General features: G+C 38.4%; 1 protein-coding gene across 1 annotated transcript in view; it reads right to left on the bottom strand.

The window, feature by feature from the left end:
• Window positions 1–23,668, bottom strand: part of MCC (MCC regulator of WNT signaling pathway) — a 336,988-nt gene that overhangs the window by 137,763 nt on the left and 175,557 nt on the right. Inside the window, exon 2 of the mRNA XM_054688299.1 lies at window positions 5,006–5,119. Within this exon, the coding sequence (XP_054544274.1) occupies window positions 5,006–5,119 (114 nt within the window). The remainder of the gene's footprint in view (window positions 1–5,005; window positions 5,120–23,668) is intronic.

Below are 23,668 nucleotides of genomic sequence, written 5' to 3'. Positions count from 1 at the left end.
TGCCATGCAGTCTCAAATTTTAATGAATAACTTCCTGTAAAGTACACGCCAACTTCTGGTGAAATCATTCACAATTTTTTTCTTTTTTCTTTTTTTTTTAATTTTGGAGATGTCTTTTTTTTCCTTTTTTTTGATGATTTATTTATTTATTTATACAAGCACTGGGTACAGTCAGAAGCGCAGGAGGGTGAGAGAATTCACCAGAGCCAGAGCGGGGAGCAGAGCAGGCCGAAGGACCAAAGTACACTGCTGAGAGGAGCAGCAGGCGGCAGGAGAGGTCTGCGCGCCTTGTGGGACCCTCCTCCAGTGGCAGGGGAGCAGCTGAGGATCGAACCGGCACCACAGAGGCTGTGGGCAGCTTCGCAACCCAGCGCTCAACCACTGCGCCACCAGGGAGGCCCAATTTTTTTTTCTTTTTATAAAAATATTCACTGATAAGAACTATTAACAGTGGTTTTCTTTGGACAGCTGCAAGTTAGAAAATAGTTGCCTAACACCATTTTATTATTTCTTTAATATGAAAATAACCACTTTCTAAAAAAAACTTATGAAACTTTAAAAAAAGCATTTTTCAAAATTTTAATTTGCCAGAGAATTTTTTCTATTATATTGTTTTCATTGAAAAAACTTAAATTTCTTGGTCATGGATAACATCCTGTATGAATAAAATACACTTGTGGCCTTGTCTTATTTCTGGGGTTAAACTATTCATTTGATCTTGGGTAAGCAACTTAGTTTCTCTGTTGTCTGTCAAATGATCAAATATAAAAGGTCTTTTCTACCTACTCAAATAATCTCTGATTATGACAAAAGAACTTCAAATCTTTCCATGGGCCACTACTTTAGATCAATGACTGTGGCATCTTGGTTTGCCAAGCTCTTTAAATTCCTACATAAAAACACATAGAACATCTATATAGCAAAACCAAATGCCTAGATCACAGTGTCCCCTTTAAGAATAAGCACAACTAGGTAAGCACAAACCAACACCATCCGTAAGACTGAATGGTGCCTGTGTGGGTAGAAGCACAGGGACCAAAGGACCTGAGAACTGGAAAATCTGAAAAATAACCAGTAAGTATTCCTGTGAATGTGAGGTAGGTCAACTGGAAAACAGCTGCTAAAATAGAAGGGGTTTTGCTGGAGCTCTGAATGAGTGAGTGAGTAAGGATCTGATGAGGTTAAAGCAGTTAGTCCCTATGAACTTTCAAGACTAGACCCAGGACTCCCTTTTAGGAAGAGAAACTGCTTGGAATAGTATCAAAAGTTAACAGGATGGGGTAACAAAGTCAAAAGGATATATCCAGGTTGGAGCAAGAGTGAAAAGAGCCAGGGACTATCAGAAAGTGGGCTGCCACATTTTTGACTACATGAAAATAAGAGACAAATAAACTCTACAAACTTAAAAAAAGTCACCTTAACCTTGCCTCCTAAAAGTTCACATAAAAATGAAAATAGGGGCCTACCCATTGGCACAGTGGTTGAGCGGTGGGTTGCAAAGCTGCCCGCAGCCTCTGCAGCGCCAGTTCGATCCCCGGCCACCGGGTGAGGGTCCCACATGGCGCGCAGACCTCTCCTGCCGCGCCCACTGCTCCCCTCAGCAGTGTACTTCCTTGTTCTGTTCCCTGCTCTGGCTCTGGTAAAATCTCTCACCCTCCAGCGCTTCTGACTGTACACAGTGCTTGTGCTTGTATAAATAAATAAATAAATAAATCTTTAAAAAAAAAAAAATGAAAACAGGAGGGCCTCCCCGGTGATGCAGCGGGTTGAGCGATGTGCTGTGAAGCTGCGTGCAGCCTCTGCATCTCGGGTTCAAGTCCCGGTCGGCCAGGGAGATTCCTACATGGTGCGGCAGACCTCTCCTGTCTCACCCACTGCTCCCCTCAGCAGTGTCTTCAGTCCGTCTGCCTGTTCTGCTCCCCCCTCTGTCTCTGGTGAATTCTCTCACCCTCCCGTGCCTCTGGCCTGTATGCCAGTTTTTGTATAAATAAATAAATCTTTTTTTAAAAAAAAATAATTAAAAAAAAGAAAACAGGAAAGTATGAACTGTTAAATTCCAACAAAATTGTAATAACGAGGAAAAAATAGCAAAATAGCATCACTATAACCCTTGAAAGCATAACAAAAATGGACCAGAAATAATTCAAAGCAATAGCCTATTTCAAAACAAACTACAATAGTTTAAGGAAAAGACACAAAAGAGCATAATTTAGAATTAGGAAGACCCAGCAGTGAGGTGATAGAATACAGAAAAGAATCAGGAACAAAAAAAAAAGAAATGCATCTCAGAAACAAAGAGTAAAGTAGAAGTCATATGAGGGAATAAATACAACATGTATTCTAAGAGACATAAAAGATGAATAACAGGGAAAACAAAGTAAAGAGAGAGAGAGCAAGAGTGAGGGGGGGTTAGGAGTTGGGTGAGGATTTGCAATGGAGATAGATATTGAAGATAGGCAAAGAAGATCTAATATACAGATACAATAAGCATCCTTGAATATAAAAACCAAAGCAAGGGTACAAAACTAATATTAAACACTGAAATGTTTAGGACCTCCCCTGGTGGCGCAGCAGTTGAGCGCTGGGCTGAGAGGCTGCCCGTAGCCTTTGCAGCACCAGTTTATTCCCCGGCCGCCAGTGAGGGTACCACAAAAAACCAAACAAACAAACAAACAAAACACTGAAATGTTTAAATGTAATGTTTAAAAAGTACCTGAAATTAAGAAAAATGGTTTTATAAAAGAATACACAGCAAATATAGAATATTAAAGTAGAATGACTAAAATTAAAAAAGATAAAAATGCTATGGGAGTCTATAATAAGTGTTTTGTGAGGGAAAGAAAATCATGTTATCAGACTTTGAGAGTAACATGCTATCCCCAAAGAAAATAAAGCAATATATTCAAGTAAAGAAAAGATGACCCAAGGGTTTTATATCCAGCAAAAATATCTTTCAAATATGAAAGGCACAAACACCATGAAAAAACTTGGTGAACATTATTCCCATGAATCCTCCCTGAGATATCTACTAGAAAATAAGATTAGGCAATCAGTCTACTAATAAACATATACACACACATCACATATACAAAATCAATCAGCCAGCCGACAAACCAACATATATACATAAATGTAATTAAATAGAGGGAAACTCACATTAAGGCCATGATATTAAATATATAGTTACATGTGGAAGACTAAATTAGGACTAAAAGGGAGACTATAAAATGCAATTTCTTGGACTTAGTAAACTACAATAACTTAGAGGAATGAAGAGAGTACAGTGGACACTTAAAAAAAATTCTCAGTAACTATATTTGTCATAGTAATAGTATTAAGAGACTTTGTAAATAATATGGAACAAAACAAATCCATAATTATGGACTATCCAATTCGATTATCTTCTATAACATTAAGAAGCAGGATTCTTAGTATGAAAGAAAGGAAATAGAAATAAAATATGGAAGATGATAAATAAAAATGCCCTATAATCTGAAACTGAACTGGGGAAATTAGTATGAACTTGTAAAGTATTTTTTAAAAGATTTATTTTTATTTATTTAAGCATACAAGAACTGGGGTGTAGGCCAGAGGTGTGGGGGATGAGAGAATTCACCAGAGACAGAGTGGAGCAGAACAGGCAGATTGACTGAAATACACTGCTGTGGGGAACAGCTGGCAAGACAGGAGAGGTCTGCTGCTCCCTGGCCGGGGATCTAACTCATGCCACAGTGGCTGGCAATAGCTTGATAGCACTGAGACTTGAACCCCTGCACCACCAGGGAGGCCCCCAAGAAATTGTAAGGCATTTCATATTAATATTCATGCATACATACATATATACATATAGAAAATAAATAATTTCTTGTCTCCAACAAAAAAAGAGGCTCTAAAACAATGAGCAACTGTAAACAATAAGTAACCATTTGCACCCAGACTGTGGTCTTGAATGACCATTTCTTACTGAGAAAAAGCAGGGGGATGGTTATCCAGGAATGTACTAAATGAATCTGGAATAATTTCTAGGTTTATGCCAGATGACTCAAGAGCCAACATGAATATTCTCACTGGCTAAAAACTGTATAATTTGAGTTTCAACAAGGAAATTAATTAGTTGATTGAAATCTAAAAATGTTTAATTAACTTTAGAATAGTATTTCAAAAAATGATTGGGCAATTTCAGAAGATCACAGGGAATCAGTTCATGATCTTGAAAAGCAGTAAATAAAAAATTAAGTGTTCATCCTGCTTTTCTCTATGAACTAAACCACTGTTGAAACAAATTATAGATGATGGGAGAGATCTGTATAAAAAACATTCCAATGAATACTGAGAAAGAAATGTTAGAACTAAAACACAATGATTTTAAAAGTCCTAATGCATTAATGAATTTGGGTACTAAGTTATCAAAAACAACTAACATCTCAGACAATAAGACAAACAGACATTATGTGCTTCCCATTGAAAGAAGCAAATATGCTCCATGGTCTCACCAAAGGTACTTGGCTTGAACTGACTGACTTCTGGATCCAGCTGCCAATTTGCAGGATGTACTGCAGACAGGGGAATGTGTTGAACTGTACCATGAGTTTGCAACAAGCAACATCCAGGTCAGAATACTACAGGTCAAATGGTCAGGTTTTAATGGATTAAATATAAAGCAGACAAAGAATGGGGGACAAACCAGTAGATTAAGAGAGTCAAAGGAGTCACAGCTTTTAAATGGACAAGAGTAAACAACTCTCTAGGGACATATAAGCTTCAGTGATAAATTGTAAAGAAATACCAGAAATACTAAAATAATTTTACAGTAGTGCTCATCTTCCTTGGAGGGAAAATCGGGTTGAAATAGGATATAGGAGGGACTTCTGGGATACTGGCAAATTCTACTTTTGACCTGGACAATGGTTACATGAAAGTTTGCTCATTAAGCTATAATTTATTTTTATGAAATTTCCAAAGTTATGTTTTATTTTAAAACAATAAAAAATTCCAGATCCCTTACCTGTGCCTTGGCCAGTTTCTTTTCCAGAAGGTCCCGTTCCCGTTCTGTTTGCTGCAGACGTTTATTAAGCTCTACTATATCTCCCTTTAGTGATGCCAGGGCTGCCAAATGGAGCTGAGGAGACAGAAAGAAAGGCACTCAAGATCAGAGCCTTCAGGAGAAAATTCATTTCCTTTCCTCCAATTCCCTGTAATTAGTCTGCTCATATAATATATATATATATAATTTGAGTATACATATTATCTGTATTATATATATTATATATTATATATAGTATTATATATATATATAATATTAAATGGGATATGTAGGGTACTCAATCTGAGAAGACAGTTATAAATCAGGTGTCACCTGATATGGTTACCTCAAGTGCAGTGGGGGGAAAACTGTTAGGTATGGGCAGGGAACTAACTTTGGATGGTTACATCAGGTCAGAGAGCAACATTCTTCACTCTAAGGGCTTTTTCTGGGTGACTCAGCAAGCATGGAGTTAAGAGCTGAGGTGGGGCTACTGATTCTCAACAAAGAAGCAAGAAAAATGCAGAACCAAATTAGCCTTTTTACCTTTGGGAAATATGAAAGTTCAATAGGGCAAATCCTTATTTTAGTTTTTTTTTGTAATTCAATCACCCTTGTACTTGGTGCTTATATAGCAGACCAAGGAACTGAATATTCAGAAAAAATGGGAGAATTCATTTTTTCAGATGGTCTCCTCTTAAAGTTGATCCATTTGTTTTCTTGCTTGTATGTGCTAATGAAGTAAAGAACTTTAGCACTGCATATCAACAGCACTGAACGTCATAGAAAATGAGACAACCAGACATTACATGCCTCCCTCTACTTCCTTCCTGACTGATTGCCAGACAGATTTGATTACCAGAAGCTTTGAGGTAGCAGGCACTCCAGCAGGAGTAGAACCAAAACTCTGATAAATGTTGCTATGAACAGACAAACCAAGAATCCATTCAGTTATCTTTTCCTGGCCAACTCTGTCAGGTTAACTGACAGAGGTTAAGAGAATGTTCTTCAACAGATAAACCAGAGTACCATGAACTTCCAGGAGCTCAATATGTGCAGCTTTCAGGACTGAACACTGGACTTCCACCACCAGTATAGGAGACACACACACACACACACACACACACACACACACCCCTTAAAAATGAGATTATTTTTAAAACCATTCAACTACAGTTCAATCTGCAGTGCCGGTTCGATCCCCACCGGCTGCGGAGACACCCACAATGCGTGGCAGACCTCTCCTGTCTTGCCTGCTGCTCCCCTCAGCAGTTTATTTCAGTCAGTCTGCCTGTTCTGTTCCCCCTCTGTCTCTGGTGAATCCTCTCATCCTCCCGCACATCTGGCCTGTACCCCAGTTCTTGCATAAATAAATAAATCTTTTTAAAAAAACCACCATTCAATTCATTGATCCTAGAGCACCACCCATACTTCTTTGTCCTGAGTCTCTACTTCTCATCTGTCTTCTCCATCTCTCCTAGGTAGAGTTCCACTCATCACCTTAGTTGAATCCCGTATTGCATTTGGGTGATGACTAGACTCACAACAAACCTGTCTCTGTAGGTTTTTTGTAGCATCTGCCAAGAGGGATTTAAAGTAAGAAGTGAGTAAATAAATTTGATTTTTAAAGTAGGATACAGTCTACAGCACACAACTCAACTTTGAAGATTTACATTTAAGGTTTAGAAAAATTCTCTTTTCTGTGAACTGCCCCTTCACACTACCTGTTTGCTGTTAGGCTTAACAAAGATATAGTAGGAGAATAGGAGAGAGAAGACTAAGGTTTCAAAACTGTTGTTTTTAACAGAAATGAATATGACTTCACTTAATTGCATTGGGACTACCAAGTAACAGATCAATAGTTGATTTGAGTTAGGAATGCTTGAAATTTAAAAAAGAAAATGTCAGGCAATCTGGTAGTATTTGCTCTCTTTTGCAGGGTTATGGCTACTTAGAAAAGTCACTTTGGGTTTCAGACACAAGGTTATGTGTGATGAAATCTCAGCACAACTGCCTCAATGCTCCCATCGTATAATTTTTTTGAGGCTGTTTTGCTTCTAGTATAGTAGAGAAGCATACAAATTTATCCCTTAGATAATATGACCTCCTCTGCCTCAGAACTACCAATCTGAGACTTTCCTTCACTATGGCCTTTTATATTATTATGCCAAGTCTTGGGAGAAGATTCATCACTTTACCTCTGGCCAGAAGGATGAAAAACATAGAAATGAAATACTCTTTAAGAAACATGGGGTAGGGACAAAGATCCCCATTGCACTGTCACCTTTATACTTCTTTCTTACTACTTCTGGAGGAAAGGGTTCCTTGATAAGGTTGAGGAAGAATTGGGAGGAAACCTGGGAGGAGACTTTACAGTTCACTTTGACTTCATGAACTCAGCCAGATGGGCAGGCACAATGGATGCTGTTTCATTTTGCCTTTACAATATCAATTTCAGTTTCTTGTTACATTTTTAACTGGATGCCTGTTTATCTGATATTTTATCTGTACCTCCCTTTGTTGAGTACCATTTCATTGTAGGATTGTCTCCCAATCATTTATTTTGAGCCTATATTTCTTTCTGGAGCTAGCAGAAAGTTGGGTTTTGTTTTCTGACTAAAGCAGCCATTCTGTGCCTTTTTATTGGTGAGTTCGATCCATTTTCATTTAGGGTGATTATAGATATATGAGGATTTGCTACTGTCATTTTATCTTTACTTTTCTTTTTCTATTTTCTTGTTCATTTTTTAATGGATTTTATTCTTTTGATCTAGATAGGATAGCTCCAGTCAGCATTTCTTGTAAGAGAGATCTTAGTGTTGGCAAACTCCTTAAGCTCTTTTTTTGTCTGGGAAGGTCTTTACTTTTCCCTCATTGCTGAAGGACAGTCTTGTAGAATATAATGTTCTTGGTGGGAAATTTTTTTTAATTTAACTTTTATTTTTTTATTCCCCATACAATTACAACCCCCTTATTTTGACCCCAATCCCTCCCCTCCCGCCCTCTACCCCCCATAGAGTGTCTCTGGTTCATAGTTTTTTGTTGATTTTGATTTTCACTTACTTATAGTTATTCTTTTTCCTGGTCCCTTATTTAAGTTTTCTAGATTCCTGCTATGAGTGAGACCATCCGGTACTTTTCTTTTTCTTTCTGGCTTATTTCGCTGAGCATGATCCCTTCCAGCTCCATCCATGTTGCTGCAAATTGCATGTGTTTATATTTTTTGAATGCTGAGTAATATTCCATGGTGTATATGTACCACATCTTCTTGATCCAGTCATCTATTTTTGGGCATTTGGGCTGTTTCCAAAGCTTAGCTATTGTAAATAGTGTTGCTATAAACATAGGGGTGCAGGTGCTCTTTGGAATGGATGTTTCTGTGTCCTTTGGGTAAATCCCTAGGAGTGAAATTGCTGGATCATATGGAAGCTGTATGTTTAGTAGGTCAAGAAATCTCCACACAGCTCTCCATAGTGGTTGGACCAGTTTGCACTCCCTTGGTAGGAATTTTTATTTTTAAGTATTTTGAATGTATCATGTCATTCTCTTTTTACCTGTAGGGTTTTTTTTTTGGGGGGGGGGAACCCTTGCCTGCTGCCGGGGAACAAACTGGCGCTGCAGAGGCTGAGGGCAGCCTCACAGCCCAGCGCTCAACTGCTGCTCCACCACGGGAGGCCCAGGGTTTCTTTTTGCCTCAGGTTTCTTCACAAATCTTACAGGAGTATCTTTATTGGTTGCCTGTTTTATTCCCCTAAACAGTTTCAATGTTCTTTGTCTTGAATTCTTCACAGTTTTATAATAATATGTTTTGGTGTAGATGTCATTATAGCTAGATAACTAGGTATTCTTTTAATTTTATAGAATTGTATATTTAGTTCCTGTAGGGTAAAGAGTTCTCAGGCTTTTCTGCCACCATTAGGATTGCCTGCCTGATGGGGCACCTGCTATTGTTACATTGTTGCAAACTGACTTATTTACTTCTGTGGGCCATGGGAGTAGTATTGAGATAGTCACCTGAGAAGCAGGAGAGAAGCAGGAGGGAGAAGGGGAGAAAGCAAGCTTGAAGAGAGAGAGAGAAGCCCAGAGTTAAGACTTGCTGGGGGCTTGGAGGCCATCCCTGCCTGCCCTGTACCTGGTTGCCACACTACATGTAAAGCTCAATAAAAGCCTGAGAAAGCCACTGAGGGCTCCAGGACTCCTTCTTTACCCAATCTGTATAGATGATAGAAACCTGCTCAGAGCCCTTCCTGCCCCTACAGTACTTTTTTAAATGAGTTGTTTGTCCTCTTTCTCAATTCCCCTTCTGGGATACCCTTTATACTTATGTTGCCTTTTCCTAAAGGAGTTGAGTAGTTCTTGATGTGTTTTTTTCATTTTTTCTTCATATTTCCTCTCTTTTCTTCCACCTGAATTTGTGCATTATTATCTTAAATGTCACTGATTTGATCCTTCATTTGGCCCAGTCTGTTTCCATAGTTTTCTGCAAAAAGATGGGACTCACCCATCTTTGTGAGTTCTCAGTGAGCCTCACAAGTTCTGAGAGGTGAGGGAAGTGGCCTGCAGGCCAGCACAGTGTCCATGTTCCTTTTCTTTCATTAGGGACCTGGTATTTCCCATCACCAGCGTGTGGTATGCCTTCACACTAGCTCTCCCCTTGTCAGGGTCACTGGCCTAGTAGCTGTGGGCACAGTTTGTATGGCAAATTCCTGTGCTAAACCACAGCCTTTACTATGTCTTCTTCGTCTCTGATGTTTAAGAGCTGTCCTAATTTTGCCACATGCCAGAGAACTCTCTACATGTAATATACTACTGGCTAATCTAGATGATCCTTTGGGAAATAAAGCAAGGAAACTCCTCTGAAGCCATCTTGGATGCCTCTGGTTTTTATTTTTGAATGAAACATTACTTGACTAATATTTCACCATTGTGTTGTTTGATGAAGACAAATTTGCTTAACTGCTGACAACTTAAGTATTTTGTAGTCTGGAACTGAGTGAGCAGGCTCATTGTGACATCCTCCCTTGGTGGTTTCTCCTGGGCTGAGGAAAGTTATCCTTATACATTAGCCACAATACAGACTATCACACTTAAAGATGCCTTTGAGACCAGAAGCACAATGGCTCTGATGAGTGCTGGGAGCCTCACTACAGTTAGAAGATACTTCTCCACCTCACTGCTATTGGCAATAAAACAGCAGACATTTCAACCCTATCCAGCCTACATAACGCTCACCTGTTGTGCAATCATTCCATTGCATATTTACCATCATACCCCAATTATGAGTTCCACAGAGAAGATGTGATCTCAAGTTTTCTGGGGGGGATAAATACTCTTCAAAGGACAACATTGGTAAGGAGTTATTCAGGATCTGAATCTAGGCTATTAAATGCTAACATTTTCCTCATCTTTTGGTCTGATCTCTAGTAGCACTAATTTAAGAGACCTCTATGGTTTCCAAAGCCACAGCTGATATAGAGGATGGAGCGCACACCATAGTATTCATGGGTATGGGCCCTAATGGACCCACAGGTAAGTCAGCTGTCCCCATGATATTGGACATTAAATTCATCTAAGGTACACGGTGCTTGTGATACTTCTTTCTCCTTTCCTTGGTGCTCCAGTAATTTGTATGATTCATGCCAGGGTATTCCTATTTTCTTCCTTCTGTAATGATGGGAATGACCATTCAGTCCTTCTAACTGAGCCACTTGGCCTCTAGTTACAAGCTATACACAGTTTTTGCTTATGTTTGAGTGATGATAATGGGTAGTGGTAGTGCCAAATTCTTTCACCTAATGAACTGTTGTCTTCATTAAGGAGAAAGAAATAAGTGCAATTCAATAGTACCGGATATGTACTTTTGGCAGGATCTACACTAAAAAGGCACAGTCACAACCCCAATGCCACCCTCTGGGAATATTCTGAGAATTCTAGTCAATTCAATAGTACTAATAGAATAAATGATATTAATAGTGGACATTTGATATTTAATGGGTGTCAGGCACTTGGGTTAAGTTCATTTCAAGCAGTATCTCATTTAATGCTTACCACAGTGCTGTGAGATTACTTCCTTCTGACAAATGAGGAAACTAAGGCATAGAGAAGGAGTAAGAAATCAGGCCAAGGGCAGAAAATGAGTAAATAGTAGAAGAGATATTAACACAGAGACATTCCTTGCTTTAATCTTCTCTACTTGCTTTCCTGGCACTTCCAACTCAATACACCACTGTTCTCTCTTACTTGTCAGATACATATACATGTGTGCATGTATTTGTGTCTGTGTGGGTGGATGGGTGATCAGATAGGGGTAGGGTTGTGAGGAGAAGCAGGGTCAGGACCTGCAAGAATGGGTGCAGGGCGAGATGATAGGGCAAGTCACTTAGGAGTGGTAAAGAATGGAGCTGGTGACCGGTTCAGTTCAGTGTGAATTTGGGAGTCTCTCTTTAACTTCCTGTGTATTTTTTTTCATTTATCTGAGGAGGGCCTATAACAGATGGTCCCTGAGATTCCTCTGGTTATAAACCTATTTGTGTATACCTGGCACACTCATCTGTGCAGTTTTACATTTGGGGATTTGCAGACTTAATTTGTCCACTGCTCCCAAAAAGCAGTGAAGCTCACTGTATAAGGACGCTACATACATATTAGTAATATCTTTCACTAGAATTTGTAAAAGCACTCAGAATCACACATAATTATACCACTAATATTATGAGGAAGTAGAGAACATCTAGTCTAACTCCCTTGTTATAAAGACATAAAACAAAACCAGAGAAACAAAAGGCTCATCAAATTCAGATTTCCTCATTCCTTGTCCCAAGACTTCTTTCTCTCCTATGTGGCCATCCAAGAATTCTTGTGTGGTGAAGAAATGTGAAAATCCCAGTTCTACCCTTGAAAACAGCAGGAGACATCTGTAAGGAGAGAGAAAGTGGCCTCATACTCAGATCTCTAAATTAGATATATAAAGAACAAAATCCCTGGCAAAGGGTAGCTTTCCTTTCCAGATGGACATAATCAAGCTTGTTCAGTGGCTTTCAGGACTGGCACATTCCTATTTGCTTCCAGAACTCCAGCTAGGGCACCTGCTCACAGTCTTGAAACTTAAAACTCATTAAACATCATCTACAAGATTGCTCACTTTAGGCAAATCACTTTCTATTGCCCTAGATCAACTCAGAAATCAGCAGCTATTTTTTTCTTAATTTCATTTTACCTGATAATTTTATTGAGAGATCTGAAGTCTCTGTGTTACTTTTGAAGACTCATTTGAAATTTTGTTGTTGAAACATTCTAACACCTCTTCAACACAGCAGCACACAATACCATCCACACAAGAAGAAATGACCCATATATGTTGCCCAATGTGCATGATGTTGTTAAAGCACACGATGGGCCCCAGTGGTAACTGTGAAGACAGGCACACCACCACTCAGTGTCCCTCCTACAGAAAACTCAAATAAATGGGGGCTGAGACTTGACCACCCTAGATTTGTAAATAACCCTGAACCCTACCCTATTTGGCAACATATGCTCATACACAAACAAGTGACATCATAATTTTTTCCTGGAAATAAGATTGGCTAACATGTAGGTACTTGCTATGTGCTAGTTGCTATATTACCCATGTAACACACATTTTCTTAATTATTCTTCACACAGTCTTAGGAAGTGAGTACTGTGGGTTTTTTTTTTTTAAAGATTTATTTTATTTATACAAGAACTGGGGTATAGGCCAGATGCATGGGAGGGTAAGAGGATTCACCAGAGACAGAGCGGGGAATAGAATAGGCAGACTGACGAAATACACTGCTGAGGGGAGCAGTGGGCGAGACAGGAGAGGTCTGCTCTCCATGTGGGTTGCTCCGAGGCCAGCAGGGATTGAGCCCACACTGCAGAGGCCGCAGACAGCTTCGCAGCGCTGTGCTCAATTGCCTGCACCACCAGGGAAGACTCGAAGTGAGTACTGTTTTAACTCTAATTTTATTAACTCCAAAGTAAGAGGTAAGAATAGATGATTTGCCACCTAGTAAGTAACAGATATAGAACAAAAATCTAGTATTGTTTAATGTCAGATCCCAGTTCATAACCACCATGCTTCATGCTTTGCAATGAACATCATAGCTTTTCTGGAATCCCTGCAGACAGCCAAGGAACTGATGAAAAGATAAGCTCTGGGACAGAGGGTCTTTCTCTAAGAGGGGAACGAGTATTCGTCAAAACATCCAACATTTTGATATCAGACTCAGGAAGGATAAGCAAAAAATTAATCTCCAGCTTTTTCCAAAAAGGGAAATTTAAAGAGTATTCAAATCTAAATATTGCAATGTACAAGAACATTGCAATGTACAAGAAAAAGGTGTTAATTATATAATTTTAAACTGTACATGGGAAGAGGGCTTATTTTAACTGAGAGAATATTTTTATCTATTTTATACCTGTAAACTTATAAATATACACATATATACACATGCAATTTAAAACTTACTAAACAATTACTATACAAATAAAAGTGAGACATTTAGTATTTTCCAAGATTAAGTGAATTCTTACTTTTGTGGTGTTATTTTATTTTCAAGGGAAACCAAAATTACAGATGCATACAAGAACATTTAGAAAGCATCACAGACAAAATAAAAACAATAATAAACTGGTAGTACTTACTTAAGTTTCAAGGTGGGCTGGTAGCACTTACTTAAGTTTCAAGGTGTGCTGAATCTAATGACACATCACGATGGAGATGAAAATGAACTGATTACCTTTGCTAATCAGAGGATGTGAGTACTTTAGTATGCATGAAATACTGATGTGATCCCTGAGGGAGAAATTCCCACAGAGAATTACATAGCTTAAGTAAAAGAGTTCCGGACAAGGCCTGCATTGTCATAAATTATGCTGATCCAGTTTAACAGGTATTGAATTCTCCATTCCAGAGAAACCAAATACTTTTAGTATTGAAACAGTCAAGAACCTCCATGGATCAGAGGAGGTCAGTTTATATTTACAGCAAGAGTTGAAGTAAAGACCTATTTTTTTACTGGATTGAGGACAATGTTTTTTTCTTGGGGACAACAACTGAATATTTAGATTTGAGTGGGTATATGTGTATACATACAGATACATACATACATCTATACACATACATGAACACAAACATACATGCATGGATTGTCTACATATACAACACTCAAGTATTAAGTGAAATGAAAAGTGCTTTCACTTTTCATTAAAACACAAGAGACACCCAAGAGTTGACCACTGAGATATTCAATACAATAATTTTTAAATGCATTCCCAACTTTTCAGAGATGCTTTAATATGCAGTATTTTCATGTAAAGTAATTCACTTTAAAATGCTTGATGCCAGAATCAAGCTCCCACTTCAGTGAAGGAGCAAGCAGGTCTGGTTCTCCTCCTTACCTCAGAGCTGCTCACTCATGAGGCATCTTACCACTCACCCGTACAGCAAATCCAGAGCACAGGAAAGGGTAGGAGATACTCATTTTAAATCTGTCGGTGTTTTCTCCCCTCAGGGTCCCTACTGACTGTTTCAGAGAACAGTGTGTTTAGACAGAAAGAAATGGTATGATTCTTTTCTCCTTCTGAATCACCTAATTCAGCCAACCATGATAATCTTGTTCCCAGAAAGGAAGAAAATGGAAGAGGGAACAGAAGGAGAGGAAATGATGGTTTAGTGGCTTAGAACACAAAATAAAAATCTCCAGACCCAACTACAAGTGCAGCCTTGAGTAAGTTGTTAAAAATTTTATAAGCTTACTGTACTCACCCTGTAAAATGGGAATAAGACCCAACCATACAGAATCATGGAGATTAAATGAACATCCTGCAGGTAAATTGCTTAACCACGATGGTGCCTGGCAGAATATTAGCCACAATGGCCATTATCATCTCTAAAAGTTTTTAACACTGGTTTATAACATTTTAAAAGTTTCAGGTGTGCAGCTGTATATGTTATATTATGTCCACCACTAAAAGTCTAATTATGACAATCATGCTATATTTGGGGCTTGCTAAGAAGTACCCTGATAATTGGGGTTTGAAAGCAGGAATATGTTAGTAGCCATATCCTTATTCACACAAACCCTGATTAAGCAATCAGAATGAATCATTACATTGAGGCCTAATCACATTAATCATAGTAATCCACACTTTGCCTTTGACATGTGCATTGAATCAGCTGCTCCATACAGCAAAGATTGTCTGAGAAGGTGCAGCCATGGGTATGGAATTCCTCTCCTGGAAAATCTTTCAAGACAGGGGTGAGTCTCTCTCTGGGGCAATCTTCCCATTATTTAGATTCCTCCTGTCCTTATAAGAGAAGCTGCTTTTATACCTCCAAGTCCAAAGTCTGGCCTAAGTATTAAAATGACATTTTTGTGTTTTGTGCAATGTCAAATCCCCTCCGAAGCACTCCTTTCCTCGTACCTTCTTATAAATAATAGAAATACAATGCAAACTAAAATCACCTGAAGTTCCTTATTTTGTTTTCAGAAAGCATAAATATAGTGAGCAGAAAAATTAATAAATATTCCTAGGCTGTGTAGGATTGAAACATTTACCAACAAGATAAAAAAGTTAAAAAGGAAAGTCTAAATCTGGCAGTGGTTAGAAATACTGAAGTTTCAACATTGTGAAAATCAAAGGTTACCCAAAATTATTAAACCTAGATCTCACTGCTGAAGTGCTGTCAAGCATGAGGCACAGGACTAAATACAGGGGTGGAAAAAACATGGAATAGACTTTGGCCTGATATTTTGATGCAGTCTCCTCAGAAGCCTGAATGTGTTGCCTTATGAGGTCGGTCAAAATTGTTAAATGCTAATTAAGAAATAATTTGGTGATATTATAGTTTAAAGATAAACACTATCCTGAGATGAATCCAAAGACTCTCGGAGGTAGTTTTTTCATAAATCTCAATCCTAGGAATCATGCAGCCCCAGAAAAATATCACAATTTTGAAGTGGAATTACATAGCTCTGAGGTGAGAGAATTAAGGCAAGTTAGTACTTGCTGACAAGCATATGGTGAGCTCTTACATGGTGGGTAGTCACTAGTTTAGAAAGTCAGAAATCATAGGTTTACCTAAAGACTACACTAAAAATCTACTGGAAACAATAAATCAGTACAGCAAAATGGCAGGCTACAAAATCAATGTACAAAAATCTGTTACATTCCTATATAAAAGCAATTAACTAGAGGAGAAAGAAATTAAGAAAATAATCCCATTTATCACATAAAAAAGAATTAAAAACTTAGAAATAAACTTACCCAAGGAGATGAAGGACTTGCACAATAAAAACTACATTATTAAAAGAAAAAGAAGAAAACACAAATAAATGGAAAGACATTCAAGTCCATGGATCAGAGGAATTAACATTGTTGAAATGGCAATCTTACTCAAAACAATGTACAGATTCAATGCAATTCCTATTAAAGTTTCTGGCATTGTTTAGAGAAATAGAGGAAATATTATTGAAATTCATGTGAAACCACGAAAGAACCTGAGTAGCAGAAGTAATCCTGACAAAATAGAAGAATGGAGGTATAACAATCCCAGACTTCAAATTATAATACAAAGAAATTGCAATCAAAACAGTATGGTATTGCTATAAAAAAGGGGCACATTGCCCAATGGAATAGAATTGAGAGCCTAGAAATAAATCTATACTTACCCGGACAATTAATTAATGACAAAGGAACCAAGAGTATAAAATGGAGAAATGGGGCCTCCCCGGTGGCGCAGCGGTTGAGCGCTGGGTTGCGAAGCTGCCCGCGGCCTCTGCAGCACCGGTTCGATCCCCTGCTGCTCTCTGGCCACCGGAGGAGGGTCCCACATGGCGCGCAGACCTCTGCTGCCGCCCGCTGCTCCCCTCAGCAGTGTACTTCGGTCCCTCTGCCTGCTCTGCTCCCTGCTCTGGCTCTGGTGAATTCTCTCACCCTCCCGCGCTTCTGACTGTACCCAGTGCATGTATAAACAAACAAACAAACAAACAAATAAATAAATAAATAAAATAAAAACATGCCTCTATTAAAAAAAAAAATAAAAAATAAAATGGAGAAATGATAATCTCTTCAACAAATGTTAGTGGGAAAACGGGACAGTCTCATGCAAAAGAATGAAAACAAAACATCATGTCATAACATATACAAAAATTAACTTGCAAAAGCAAAAATCAACACATGGGACTAATGAAACCAAAAAGTTTTGTGCATGGTGAAAGAAACTATTATAAAAATGAAAAGGCATTCTTCTGTGTAGGAGAAAATATTTGCACATCATATATCTGAATAGGGGCTGGATATCCAAGATGTACAAAGAACTATTTACTACACCTCAACAACAAAAACCAAATAACTCAATTAAAAAATCAGCAGAAGTACTAAATAGACACTGTCCAAAGAAGACATACAAACTGCCAATAGGCACATGATAAATTGCTCATCATCACTTATCAGGAAAATGCAAATCACTCTTTACTCCTGTCAGAATGGCCCATCTCAGTGCCTCCCCGGTGGCACAGCGGGTTGAGCGCTGCTCTATGAAGCTGTCCGTAGCCTCTGCAGCATGGGTTTGATCCCGGCCAGCTGGCGAGAATCCCACATGGCACAGCAGACCTCTCCTGCCGGGCCCACTGCTCCCCTCAGCAGTGACTTAGGTCCATCTGCCTGTTCTGCTCCCTGCTCTGTGTCTGGTGAATTCTCTCACCCTCCTGCACCTATGACTGTACCCCAGTTCTTGTATAAATAAATAAAATCTTAAAAAAAAAAGGAATGGTCCATCTCAAAAAGACCAGAAACAAGTGTTGGTGAGGGTGTGGAGAAAAGGGAACACCTGTACACAGTTGACAGCAATGTAGACCAGTATAGCCCCTATGGAAAACAGAATGGAGAGTTCTCAAAACTTAAAACAGATCTACCTTATGATTCAACAATCACACTTCTAGATGTCTCTCCAAAAGCTGCAAAAACACCAATTCCAAGGGGTATATATAGTTCTTGGTTCACTGTAGCACTATTTACAATAGTCAAGTTATGGAAACAACCTAGGTTCCCAAAGATTAATGAAGGAATTAAGAAGATGTGGTATACACACACACTGGAATAGCTGCTAAAAATGATGAAATCTTACCACTTGTGACAGCATGGATGGAACTAGATGGTGATTATGCTACAAGAAATAAATCAGAAAGGGAAAGTAAAATACCAGTTGTTTTATTAATATGTGTAATATAGAACAAAAAAAACCCCACAAAAGAATAGAAAAACTAAACCACAAGAAACCCTAGAAATCTGACTGTAGAGCTGAAGTTACCAGAAGAAGAGGCATGGGGGGAGAAGAGCAAGGGAAGGAGGGAACTCAATGGAATATGGTAGAGGATTCTGGGGACTTTGTGATGGATATAGTATTGTAACATCTTATAAACCATTGTTACTTCAATAAAACTAATACAATAAAAAGAGAAATAAGTTCACATTTCAGCACCAGGATCCAGGTCTTCTACTAAAGTCTCTCATGGCAGCAAAGCTTATATGAGAAGTTGCAGCAGTGGGTATGGAATTCCTCTCCCAGAAAATCTTTCAAGTCAGGCGTGGGTCTCACCTCTCTGGGACAATGTAAGGGCAGCCTTGCCTGCTTAGTCGGCAGCCTCCTGAAATTCATTCCAGGTTGATTCTTACACCCAACGATGCACCAATGCAAAAAAGGTAAGTCAATATGCAGAGTATTTATTGGAGAGCATTTCTTTTATTTATTTAATATATTTTTATATCATTTTTCATTTTTGCATAATGTATGCATTTTCATCTTGGTTATAGTCCCCATACAATTCCCACCCGCCTTACTTTGACCCTAAACCCCCTTACCACCCCATAGCGTGTCTCTGGTTTATAGTTGCTTGTTGATTTTGATTTTTACTTTATTATAATTAGTCTTTTTCCTGGTCCCCTATTTAGGTTTTCTAAATTCCTGCTATGAGTGAGATCATCTGGTATTTTTCTTTTTCTTTGGCTTATTTCGTTGAGCATGATCCCTTCTAGCTCCATCCATGTTGCTGCAAATTGCATGAATTTATCTTTTTTTGATTGCTGAGTAATATTCTATTGTGTGTATGTATTTCTTTTTTCTTTTCTTTCTTTCTTTTTTTTTTTTTTTGTGGACCCTCGCCAGCGGCGGGGGAATGAACCAGCACTGCAGAGGCTGCTCGCAGCCTCGCAGCCCAGAGCTCAACCGCTGTGCCACCAGGGGAGGCCCTGTATTTCTTTTTATGTGGAAAGGAAAACAGATCATTTGATGCAGAACACAGGTATCTTAAAGAAAGCTGTTTGGAATAGTGATTCTTAACACAGCAACATTATAGAGGCACAGGACTCGCACACCTTGGCCTGACAGCTGAGGGATCTACACTCCCACAGGGGAGAGGACTACCCAGAAAATGACTGATAGAACTGGATATTTATTTAAATTGATTGATACATAAAGGAATAGCTTTCCCTCTCCCAAAATAAGAGACTAGAGTGAAAAAGGCAAAGAGAACCATAATCTAAAATTTGTAAAGGGACAGAGCTAAACTCCTTTTAGATTTTTATTTTTTTAAGATTAATGTGTTTATTTTTCATTTTTATTTTATTTTTTATTTTATATATTTTTTTACATCATTTTTCATTTTTGCACAATGTATGCATTTTCATCTTGGTTATAGTCCTCACACAATTCCCACCCCCCTTGTTTTGATCCTACTCCCTCCTCTCCCCCCACCCCCCCTGTAGTATGTCTCTAGTTTAGAGTTGCTAGTTGATTTTGATTTTTGCTTTATTATAATTAGTCTTTTTCCTGGTCCCTTCTTTAGGTTTTCTAAATTCCTGCTATGAGTGAGATCATCTGGTATTTTTCTTTTTGTTTCTGGCTTATTTCGTTGGGCATGATCCCTTCTAGCTCCATCCACGTTGCTGCAAATTGCATGAGCTTATCTTTTTGATTGCTGAGTTATATTCCATTGTGTATATATTCCATGTACCACACCTTCTTGATCCAGTCATCTATTTATCCAGCAATTCCACTCCTAGGTATTTACCCAGAGGATATAGAATTATTAATTCAAAAGGGCACCTGCACCCTGATGTTTATAGAAGCACTATTTATAATAGCTAAACTATGGAAACAACCCTTTTAGACTTTTAAAACAATCTTTTACAGGGCTGAGAAATCTGACCTACAAGATCAACTTCCCCTTTCAGTCACCATCCTAAAAGAAAGCAGTTATTGAAAAACTGCCAACTGTCTCAAGATTTTTAAAACTTTAAATTTAACCCGCCTCACTCCAGATATTATGTGGATTTGTTAAGAAAGAAAAAGTAAAAATATATCACCAAATATTCCCATGGGAAACACCTGAGCCTGAGCATATCCTTGTAAAGCCATAAGGAAAAGCAGGATTTTCTTTAGTCCTTTCCAGTACCTAATACAATAAAGCCATGGGCACACCAGAGCAAGCCAACTGGAGCTCACACACTGTTCTCACTTGTAGCAACGTGGCAACCAGAGTGACCTGGCAACTAAGAACCTGATAACTTAAATGTGAAGTTTTCAATTTTTTGGAAATCATACTCTTTTTTCCTAATAAATTTCAGGTGTTAAGAGTAATTTCATAGAATAGGGTTTTTATATCATCTGTTCTTTACAACCTGAAAGAATATTTCTTTCTCCCACTACATTTTATGGTGAAAAATACAGTTATTTACATACATTGTAAAGGGCTTTTAAAAAAGATGAGCCCCACCCCATGAGTTAAATATTCCACAAACATTAATAGAATGTACAGAATGACAAATCTGTAGTATGAAGATGACAATATAAAGCAGTCTTTGCCTACAGTGAATTCAAATTCCAGAATATACTATAGGTACAGAACTCTTGTGATTTATGGAATTGTGAATCTTCAAGTTTGAATAGTGGGCCTAGGCATCCATGCTATTTGCTCTCTATGGCTTTTTATTAAGTCCTCCTAGTGAGGTGGGAGAAGGCAGACAAAGAGGAGGTGAGAGGAGAGAGCAGGGCAGGAATCAAAGATTTGACAAGGCTAATCCATGTATGGCAGTTTACCTCTTAAAGTTTGTAAAGCAAGGACCCTCTGAATTTGGGCTAGAACAGTAGCAGGCTTCAGCACCAGCTCTCCTGCAGTGATCAATTCACATGAAAATAGTGTTGCCTATACAGGCAGAGCTTTACCAGGAGCCCTCTGTTCCCTGCCCCCCACTCTCTGCCCAGGGTGATCCTGAGTGTGTCCAGTACAGAAGTCACAGAAGTGCCTCTGTCCTGGATGTCTGCTGTGTCCAAGGGAGAGGCAAAGATTAGACAGTGATTTGTATAACCTTTGCTATTTTGTGGGTAAGACTGGAGGAGAGAAAGGAAGGGGGGAAGACAGAATTAAATCTGAAATAAGGGCAAAATGGGAAGCAAAATGGGAAGCAGAATGGACATGTCTCTATATGCAGAGACAGTCACTCTGAAGGAAGCCAAGAAATCCAGGAAAAGGAAAAATAAGAAGATAATTAACGGAATTCATATTTGGGTTAAAGAAAACAAGCCATGGGCCCTACTACAGACTACTTCTTGAAGAAACACTCCTGTCCCTAGGTGTGCCAAATCCTTCATCTTATATCACCTCCTGTAAAGTCACCCTACCCCCTCCCCACCAACATACCAAGGAGCATTCATGCTTAGATAATTGGGTGGAGCTGAGTTATGGACTGAAAAACAGCACAAGTTTGTTCTCAAAAAAGAATTCTTTCATTCAGACCCTGTCATATTGCTCAGATGCAGAGTCAAGGGGGTTAATGTTCAGTTCAGAAATTCAGTTTAGGTCACATTCCCGCCATGGGGAGACACATTCTAAGGGACAGTACTTAGAATGCATAGACTTACCCTCTTGCCCATGACAGATTACCTTTTGAGCTGCTGTGGGATGACCTAGGAAAAGACTAGAAAGCTCTGCAGCTGGGTACTCCAGTGAGAAAAATAAAATGCCTCATTTCTTTAATAGTAGCTATTTAGGCAGCAAGAGACAATTCAGAGAATGACTTGAAAAAGTGCACTGCTTATAATGTCAGCAGATCAGCAAAAATGAAGTTTCTATTCTGCTCTAGCTTTATGCATTACACAATTTCACTTTGGTTAAATAAAGTAATTTCTTCTGGGTGCAGCAAGTATACATGATACATATACATGTAATAGTTACTGTGATAGAATTCAGTATCTCCACACCAATGTAAAATTCTTAGGAAGATGAAAAGAAAAGATCATTGTTAAGTCTGTACTTCATGGAAAGAAGTAATTAATGTGGTATTTTAAGTATAAAATTTTTTTTTCTCTTTTAATTTTTATAGCAATTACTTTTTTTAAACAAGGAAATGGGATATACCTGGTTCCATTTTTTTCTCCATTTCTTCAATAAACTTTATTTCTATCCCTTGGCAGAATCACCCCTGTCTTGTAGAACTGGACAATATACCATTTTTTCCACCTCTCTGGCAGGAAGCTCAGTTGCCTTTTTTTTTTTTTTTTTTTTTTTGGGCAGGGGTAAGATACCTGTAACTAAAGTACCTGAGGGTTCAACCTTTATATTCCTGGTCATTCCTGCATTCTTGTGTGTTCTGTGAAATCTATTACTGACCCTGCTATCTACTCAGGGATATGAGGACAAGGGGAAATGTATATGGAGTGCGAGATACAAACACTATAAAACTATTAGTAATAATCTATGATACTGTGCAAGGTGATATTTGACTTTTATTCATAACTCCCCTTACTTGGTCCTTAACACACTATTGTTTTTATTGCGGTAACAATGGTTTTCAACAGTATATATAATTTAGGAGTATAGATTCATACCTCTTCAGAGATATATTCCACACCATGTTAACTAGCACTACCAAAGAACATATAATACTTAACCACAGTTCATTGAGCCCCTCTCCATTTATTCTCCTCCTTCCACTCTCCCCCTCTGTTAGCTTTAGTTCTACTTTCAGATTTTTAGGAATTGATTTGGCTTAGTTTTTTCCTTCTTCTATTTTGTTTCTCTGTGTCCTACAATGAGTAAAATCATATGATATTTGTTTTTCTTCTAACTTATTTTGTTTAGTATAATCCCCTCTAGTCCTTTCCATGTTGTCACTAATGGCAAGATTTCATCTTTTTAAATAGCTGAGTAGTATTCCATTGTCAGCACTACATCTTCTTAGTCCACATCTTCTTAATTCACTCATTAGTCTTTGGGCACTAGGTTGTTTCCATAAATTGGCTATTATAATAGTGATGCAATGAATATAGGAGTGTATATATATATATCCCTTCAAATTAGTGTTTTTTTCATCTTTTGGAGAGATATCCAAGAGTGGGATTGCTGGATCATAACACAGACTGGCCTATTTTTAAAATTTTGAGAAATCTCCATACTTTTTTCCATAGGGGTTGGACAATCCCACCAACAGTAAACACACTTTATTATATTTGTCTCTGTTCATAAAGTTTGACAAGCAGTCTTGTTAATGGCCCACAGTTTCTTTGCTAATGGGCAGTGGTTACAGTATGAAAAAGTACCTCCAGTGCTCTGAAGTGAAGTGAAG

Source organism: Talpa occidentalis, unplaced genomic scaffold (genome assembly GCF_014898055.3).
Source record: "Talpa occidentalis isolate TD23 unplaced genomic scaffold, MPIMG_talOcc4v2.1 talOcc4.6, whole genome shotgun sequence".
NCBI classification, from domain to species: domain Eukaryota; kingdom Metazoa; phylum Chordata; class Mammalia; order Eulipotyphla; family Talpidae; genus Talpa; species Talpa occidentalis.
Note: the sequence above shows the minus strand (reverse complement) of the source record. Positions and strands in the feature narration are given on the sequence as shown.